At 40.0% G+C, this 8,861-nt stretch overlaps 1 protein-coding gene across 1 annotated transcript in view; it reads left to right on the top strand.

The window, feature by feature from the left end:
* Window positions 1-1,047: 1,047 nt before the first annotated feature.
* Window positions 1,048-8,861, top strand: part of LOC114818938 (pecanex-like protein 2) — a gene marked incomplete at its 5' end in the record, with an annotated part of 23,822 nt that continues 16,008 nt past the window's right edge. Inside the window, 3 exons of the mRNA XM_029086956.1 lie at window positions 1,048-1,145; window positions 3,441-3,599; window positions 5,479-5,575. Of these exons, the coding sequence (XP_028942789.1) occupies window positions 1,048-1,145; window positions 3,441-3,599; window positions 5,479-5,575 (354 nt within the window). The remainder of the gene's footprint in view (window positions 1,146-3,440; window positions 3,600-5,478; window positions 5,576-8,861) is intronic.

Below are 8,861 nucleotides of genomic sequence, written 5' to 3'. Positions count from 1 at the left end.
ATCCCATCCTTGTAGATTTAAAATTTCAGCAATGAAAATATGGTCACAGATAACAGTTTGGAGTGCAGAGAAACAGAGACAACATTGCTCAGAATGGGTAATGATATCTGTGTTCTTGTAGCTTATCACTTGTCAGATTTTTGGAGCTCTTCTGGGAAAGTAATGTTTTATTTTCCATGGATGATGGGAAGATGGGACTGGTGCGCATCTCTCCCCAGAATTTGTTTCTAAGCAGTGTAATGTGAGGTCCATGAATAATTTACATTTCCTGGTTGTTAGTGTTCACTGAAAACAAGTATCCATGTTAATACAGTTAAGCTTATAGTTAACCTTGTGGAGAACAAGTCGTCGTTACCATTTTCTCATACCTTTGGGGGCAGGGGGAGGATTCCCTTCTCATCTCATTCAGAAGGTATTTATATGTTGAGAAGCAGGATGATGCTTTACAGTTTACCGTCACATGTGTGGAATGGCTGACTATCAACAGCTATCCTGAATATTGTTTGATGTGAGCAGTGGCGTAGACCCATGTTGAAGCTGGAGAGTGGAAGTAAGGAGAAAGACCCTACAGAAAAATTGGTTGAATAGTGATGAAATCACAAGAGAGTGGAAAATTAGATGTCTCTTCTTTGTGAAGAATAACTGGAGTTTGTCTCCATGTTTAAAAAGCCAGTCAGTATGCAGACACCTTCAGTGATGCTAATGCTGCAGCAATCTGCAAATTCTTTGAGTTGGGAGGAATACTGGGGGGGTGTGCAGAATGGGGAAGGTAGCAAGGGCAAGAATTTCTACTTACCACAATGGTTCTGCTGTGTTTAGAGCACTTCTTGTCTCTGGAGTAGGATGTATGATTTATTTTAGCAAATCTTTGAATGACAAGAGTTTGCTATGTGCATTTTTTTTCTTGAAGGAAGAAAGAAGCAAAAACGATAAATAATGCAGGACAGAAAACTGGTATCACCACTTTTTAAAAATACATCTTCCTCCCCACCTTTATGAATGCTAAAAGGCTTGTAAGTTCAAAGACACCTTTATCTTCCTTTTTAGGGGGTTGTTTTGGGATTAGTCAGTTCTGTGGTTGAAATGGAACACCATCACCCTGACCGCTGTGTCTGTTGTAACTCATCACTTTCATCCTTAACCCTGTAAGTCCGTTTCACTTGTTTTAAAAATGACTAGATGAGCGTCTGCATCAAAGTCAAAACTCTATGAAAGCACTACATGTCACCTCAACCAAATGAGGTAAAGTAGGAAGTCAATCTCCCTGTCTCATATGACAGATAATACCTGTTTCCCAGACTAAAACCCGTCATTCCTGTCCTGCTTTCCCACTGAGAAGAATCATCGTCCAGTTTTCAGGTATATATCATTTTAATTTAAAGCTCTACCAGACATCATTAGTGGGGGAGGAAGATGAAGCAGGGTACATCACATTGTTGCTGGAGTAATGACACCCTTGTTTATTTTCATCTTTTGTACAACATTCTGTAGCATTATTCTGGAAATTCCTGATCTCTAAGCACATAGCAAATACTGATGCCTGTCCTGCCTGCCTTCCTGACTCCCTGGCAGCTGAGCTTTGAGGGGGCAATGACACATTGGAACTGGAGCACAGGCCAGCCAAATGGAGAAGCTATGTGTAATATACAGAAAATATGGAAGGAAAGAGTTTCTGAGTCATGAATATGAGGGATCAGCTGTGTGCACTTTTACAGTAGAAATAGGACAGAATGATTTCTCAAACTGGCTACTGATACATTTCAATACTGAGGTATATTGCTGGACTTTTTATAGTATTTTGCTTTCGAAGTAAGTTGCAGGGCAAGGGGTCAATCACACACTGGAAGAATCTGGGTGGATCTGTATGGAGTTGTATTGCCCTGGAAAGGCAATGGATATTTGGATAGGCTGCAATTCAGACATTTTCAGAACATTTTGACTCCAGTTAGTTTTCTTCAGTGTTTTGAAGAATATGAATTTCTTACCTGAGACTAAGCATGGGAAAAGTTAACCCAAAATCTTTGACCCCAAAACTAGGAAAAATGAAATAACTTGTCAAACAAGTGGTGCTGGATTCTTTCAGTAATACCATGTAACACTCTCTTGTTTGTAATGACTGTTTTAAGTAGAATTGTTTGATAGAACTAAACACTTCTTTCATCTTTGTGATGTTCAGTAGAATGATGTGGGGAAGGTGATTCTTGGAATTAAAATATCACTTCTGTGATACGAGTTCTTAGGATAATGGGAATTTAATCTTTAAATTCTAAAGAAACTTCATGTTGCAGCAGGTGGTTTGTCCCTTCATAGTGGATTAGTTTGTCTTACCCAGGTATTCATTGCCCCTGAAACAAATGAAATCTTTCTTAATTTGAGTCAGTTTTCCTAAGAATCATGCATATCACTTGGGAAAATAAGATCGATAAAAGCACTTTATTCTGTGAAAGTATTGGTCCTGTACCAATGGGAAGTTGTGAAGTTTTTCAAGCAAAAGGCATGCTAGAGAAGATGCCTTATTCACCCTAGCTGAACAAGGAAGTTGCACAGGTCTTGCAAGCGTTATCTCTCAAAACCTACCCAGAAAGTGCTCTGATGTCAGGATCTGGTAACCTCACATTCATTTGATCAGGTAGAAATTATGTGGAGGCATTGAGCAAGCCTAATAAGTTAAATAGTTATGGATCTGTTCCACTGCATTTCTGCATCCTTCACAGACAAAATTTGTGTTCTTTTACAGCCAGGACTCAGAAGTATGTCTTAGGATCCCTAATTTGTAGCTGGGGACTCCACAGATGAAGCTGGTCTTGATGTGTTCCTTAAGATTCATATTCTTTCTCTTATTATTTCTAGTCAATTTTTTCCATTTAAGTCACCCAGAGACAGTTTCTCATCTTGATTTTGCCCAGTGTGCTGGCGAGTGTGTAAATTGTCTCTTCTTTCCCTGCTCGGGGATGTCACGTACAGTGGCAAGTGCTTTCCTTCTCCACTGTGTTAGCCCCCAGGCAGGACCTGGGTGTAACGTACAAAGCAGCAGAAAGATTTGAGAGTGAGGTGCAAGAACTGTACCCCACTGCCTGATATAGATGACATTGGCATTTGTTGCATGCAGTCTGTCCACAGGTCAAGAAACTATGTGTCAGTTCAGAGTTTAGACAAATACAGTGCAGTTCATTTCACTTGCATCTCATTTTAATGAGAATTTGCCTCTAGTGTTTCATTAAGAAGGAAAAAACACCCTACCTTTCATGTGGTTTCCTGACTAATTGCTGATTATAGAGGAATTACATAGTATGATCACAAAACATGCCTCTAGTTGCAGTCTTTTTCACAATAATAGACTTTGATATGAAAAAGGATTTTCAGTCCTTGTTAGATGGTGTACAAATTTAGATGCTGTGCATTTAAAACTGCATGTATGGCTTAGCCTACTTTTTTTTAAGTTCTGCATTCCTAACTTACAAATACTTTGTTTTCTGTCCTTCTGTTCAGGAACCCTGGGATGCACAACACATTCCAGCACTGTTCTCTGCTTTCTGTGGTCTGCTAGTTGCACTTTCTTATCACCTCAGCAGGCAAAGCAGTGACCCATCTGTACTGATGTAAGTTGCCTGCAAATGATATTTATTGATTACTATGTAGAGCACACAACAAGTGTGATGCCTGGGTTTCAGAACCACGGGGATTGGCTCCTGAAAGTACTGTGGTGAGGTGGAAATTCCTTGCCATATCTGCCTGGTTGGTATCAGTCCTGTAAATGAATGAAGTACTGCAGTCAGATTGCCAGGTAGGCTGATGCTCTTTAAACAGCACTATCCAAATTCTCTGAAGCAGACTTCGCCCACTGGGAAATTGTGTGCTTGCCATGTTGGAGGATAGCGATTTAGTTGAGGGGGGTTCTCAGGCTACCACAGTTGCAAAATATGCATTGGGCAGCACTGTGGCATGGAGGAAGGATGTTTGATGAGCTGGGAAGATGGCTCAATTCCAGCTCTGGCTGAGGGTTGCTGTCAGTAGGCTATACCTCTCTGAGATTAACTCCTTCCTTTTCTGCTCTGATACACTCTGCTGGAGGTAGCTGAGGAAAGGTAGTGTGTATGAAGAGCTGACTTTGCGAACAAGGGAGATCCAGGGGACAAGTCCCAATATTATGATCTCTATGTTGAGGTGATGTGAAAGAGGCCCATAGATCCATAGCTCAAGGGTGGCAAACCTGAGTTTTCCTGTGTGGGAACTGTATGACTGTCATGGGAGTGGTCGTGGTCATTCAAGATTATAACTGAGGAGAGAAACTTGGGAAAAGGAGAAGAGTTCTGTTGAGGAAGGAAAGGATATAGGGGACTAGCAGAAAATTGGCATCCCAGTAAATCTTACTGAAGAGTTGAGAAAGTCCTTCTTTTACCATCCGGAAGATTCAGAGAATCTGATATTTATACATTACTAGGTTCTAATGTGGCAAAACAGCAAGAACTTCTTATATCTCTTGCCATTAACTTTATCCAAAGCCTCAGTTAGACCTGGATTTTGTGTAGGTGGTGTGTAGTTCTTTGGCTGTTACAGTATGGAACTTGGGTATGGAAGGAAATGAAGCTGTGTGCTGTACTGGGGAGATTTGTTTAGTCTTGGAGTAAAATATACACAGGTAAATTGCAAATCAGTGTGTGAGCTCTTTCAGTTTTGAAGTAATTTAAATGTATTCTTCTCTCCCACTCCCCAGGAAGGACACGCCAGTTCATTAACTTCTTTAATAAAACACAGACTTGTCTTTCCTTAAGACTTTTGTTTTAAGAAAGTAATCTTAAACCATTAAATCCATTTTAGCTTTTAAATCTAGCTACTGATTTCATAACATTCTTAATCAAATCTTCAGTAGCTGAAATGGTTGTTAAATACCTTAAGATTAAGAATATATGTACAACAACATCAAATGTTTATTGTGCAATGATGATAAATAAGTTTATAATCTTTAAAAAAAGAAGTTTAAGATTTTTTTTTTTAACAGCTCTGAACTTTAATTAAAGAAAACTAAGGAGATTGGAAACAGTCTTTAAGGGATGGCCTGTGGCATAAACTTCAAGATGGAGGAGGAAGTAGCACATAAATCTTGAACAGAGGATTAATGTACAATTTATACAGAAATAGCATCTTTGGCCTTTCTAATGTGGATCTAAACAGCTTCCATACTGAAACATTAATAAAGGGCATGAATGCAACAGTAGCCTCTCTGCTTATTCCTCTAAATGACTGGGTCACATTGATTGGACTGCTGACACTCCTCAGCATTCTGACAAAGAAGTTCTACCCTGATCACAGGTAGAGATGGTTTGTGTCAGTCTCCAGCTATGCGGAGATAAAATAGCTACTGCATACATGAGGAAGGAAATCTGAGGCTGTTCCTCCTCCTTTGCCCTCCAGGAATATTTATATTTGTTAGACATGTTCAGAAGTATCCTAACCAGGTGGTTTGGGTTTTTTTAACAGGTCGCTTATTCAGTGCAAATATGTCCCTCACTTCCTACGTCAACAATTTGAAGATTCATCAACAGATCCACTCCCAGAAAAGATGAGAGAATCAGTGGTAAGACCTTTTCTTTCATTACTTTCTGTTCAAAGCGCTCTCCTATCCATTTTCCCCACTGAGGAACCTTTTAAATATTCTCATTTAGTAATTTAAATATTTAAATTACTGAAAGCACAGAAAATGGAAAGATATATACCCTGTTCCTTTAAATCCACAGATGGAAACTGAGAGAAGTTGTTCTAGATCTTCTTTCCAGTGAGGCCGGAAGGGAGAAGGGGGATATTGCAATTTTTCTTTCTGAAGGGTTCCTCTGAAGGACTTGGCAACATTGATTCTTTTATGTAGTTCATGGGAAATATGCTCTTAGAGCTTGGGGAATGGTACTCAGAGCTAGTGCAGGTTCTGTGCATAGAGTTGCAACCTGGCAACCTGGTGTATACAAGGTAGGCTGGATTGATCAAAAAGCATTCAAAAAGGTGAGCAATCCTGCCAAATTCCCCATCTACATTGAAAAGGGACAGAATTTGGTCCACAGAATTTGGTCCACAGAATTAGGTGTGTTTAAAACAGTCCTTATTAATTTTTCCTATGACTAGGAGTTGATCTGGTTTTCAGGAATACCTTTATCTGTGCCAGGAGGTACTCTTGATGGTATGCCCTCCACCCTAGCCCAACCAAGTGTAGCACAGACCAGACTTGGCATCTAGAGATAGAAGAAGCGTGTGAAACTTGACTGGTGTGAGAGGGGGAGGTACATGCCTGGTGCCTAGTGTTACCATGTCATTGTCTCCTCTGCTTGGCAGGCTGTTTATTTTCTGCTGTCTGGCATGTAGCTCTAAGTTTGTGTCAGCTTATTTGCCACTTCAACTTAAACATCCAAAGTGACCCATCTTCCTTTTTGTATCTTTTTATATTAAAAACAAAACAAAACAAAAACTTTGCTGTTACCCAGGGGAGGTTGATCTTATAAAGAGTTCATGTGGGAAGATCATCAAGTTTCCAGAAGTATTAAGGGGTATTTGACATTGCTTATTCATGACCTGTCCCGCTTCCCAGCTGTCAGACAGCCCCACATCCCTAATGCCTGCATCTGAGCATTTGCGACCTAGGTCATTATTCCTAAATTCATGGATGCTTGCAGAAGCAAGAAGTGTTCAGAGAGTGCCTGGAAGATATACTGCCTTAGACATGACCCGAGAAGTCCGTAGTACCTAGTGGTACAGGTTGCTGGTGTGGTAGCTGGACTGGCTTCTAGATGTCCCTTCAAAGGGATGTATCTCTCATCCCTTGTATCATATTTGTTGGGCATTTTATAAGGTGTTACAGAGCCTACATTCAGCCCATGAGTTAATCCCACACTACCAATGTTTTCTACTTTTCTTCATTAAGGTGCTGCTTAGACTGTTATTTTCTACCATGTATAATGTTATTTTAAATGGCTTATTCTAGTAAGGCCCACATAAGATTAAATACTATGTCTGTTTCTGGTTGCTTGTACTGAGCTACAGTTTCTTGCAAACTAAACTGTTTGCAACAGGGTCACACTGCAATATGAATGTCTAGCTAGTAACAGAGTAAAACCCAAAAGTAATTATGTTAAAGTTTTACTATAATCTGTGGTGTTCCTGGTGTGTAGGTTATTGCCACAGTTCCTTGTCAGTCCACTCTTGTAGATGTAGATGGAATGGTAGATGTAATGGAAAGCTGCTCGTTCCACCATATTTATATCCCACTTGTATTTTTTGTGGATAGTGCTTTTCTTGGAGCAGTACAGAGCCTGATCTCATCTCTTCTGCAGATGGAGCCTTGCCAGGGGACTGAAGCAGCTACTGCAGCTGTCCACTTAACTGGTTTCATTTCACAGTGCAGAGGGAAACCTTGAGCAAGGCTTCAATATGTTGAAAACAAAAACCAAAAGAATGAACAAATTTGCATCTACAATCCTGGCTGTGTTTTCAAAACTGTTAATTAGCAGTGCGAATTCTTCCACACTGGGAGATCTCTTGAAGAAAAGGAGGGCAATTTCTCTTTGTCTAACCCCTGTGTTATCTGGTACTTCTGTCTCAATTAAACACTAACCAGTTTGCCAGGAGACTCCCACTGTTATCTCAAAGTGTAGGGCTAGTAGAACAAGTAGGGAAAAATTGAGGCAGGAGAAAATGTGTGTGCCTCAAGTTTAAGGAGCACAATCAAGCCACCGTCTCAGCTGACTTGCTTCAGCAACAGCAATCGTGTTTAGAAGGTAGTACTCAGTTGACCCTTAAAAGCCAATTTTAAATAGCTTCCAGAACTTCTACCAGGGGATCTTCAAACAGTTCAGAAACTGGATGAAACAATATGTTAGTATTTGAAGGAGGTTTCATGGTGATAGTTCATTTTTTCCTCTTGGAGTGCTCCTCTATGAGAAGGGTATTCCTAACCCCCTGCCAGTGGCAAGAGATTCCAGATGCAACACAACAGCCACCTTACCCTGATCTATATACAGATGTATGGTCTACATAGCATGCCATTTAAATAAGACCTGTTTCAATCAGAAATCCTGAGTTGTACAGAACCAAATCACCTCCTCAAGGAGCTGAAAGCAAACAGGGTTAATATTGAAAATTAATGTGTTGTATTCTGTTGTGGCTTGGCTTTGCATTGATGTTAGGAATAATAAATACAGCATCTCTAATGTTTAGTTACATGACCTTTACTGTTTTCCTTTGCTCGAATAACTGTGTAAGAATTGCCAGCTTTGGAAGCCTGAATTATAAAGCAGCTGTGATGGATAATTGACCATTCAACTTTGAGAATGGAGCTTCCTACCATTATAATTAATTTCTATAGGCATCCACATGGCTGATTACTAGATTAACCAGTGGCCTGAGGGTGCTAATGTGTTACATTCAAACTCAGTTTCCTTCCTGGCCTTTAATGCAAACATTTAGATAGCTAGTAAAAGGATTTGTACAAAGCTCAAAAAGCATAATTGAAAATAACAATTTAAAAAACCCCGCCACTATAGTATATTTTGCTTGTAAAATCTCTGAGCCATCAAATGTAATGATGTTGGTTTGGGGTTTCTTTTTTGCATTGAGTGTACAGTGGAGGAAAACAGAATATCTGCTTTCAACCTGGACTGTAACAACGATTGTCGCTCACTGCAGAGATTTTAACTGTGATCAGAGCTTAACTTTTCTACATCGGACCAATTGTAACGAAGGACTCAAGCGTCACACTGTAGGGCTATTCAACATTCAATTCATAAGTGCCTGGCCTTGGGAATGGAATCCAAAATCCTGCTTTAGACAGTTGGTTTTAAATGCGTGACAGGGAACAGAGCTGCGTCCAAGGTAGACAC

Source organism: Antrostomus carolinensis, unplaced genomic scaffold (genome assembly GCF_000700745.2).
Source record: "Antrostomus carolinensis isolate BGI_N321 unplaced genomic scaffold, ASM70074v2 scaffold15829, whole genome shotgun sequence".
Classification (NCBI taxonomy): Eukaryota; Metazoa; Chordata; class Aves; order Caprimulgiformes; family Caprimulgidae; genus Antrostomus; species Antrostomus carolinensis.
This window is presented reverse-complemented; position numbering and strand designations above follow the sequence as displayed.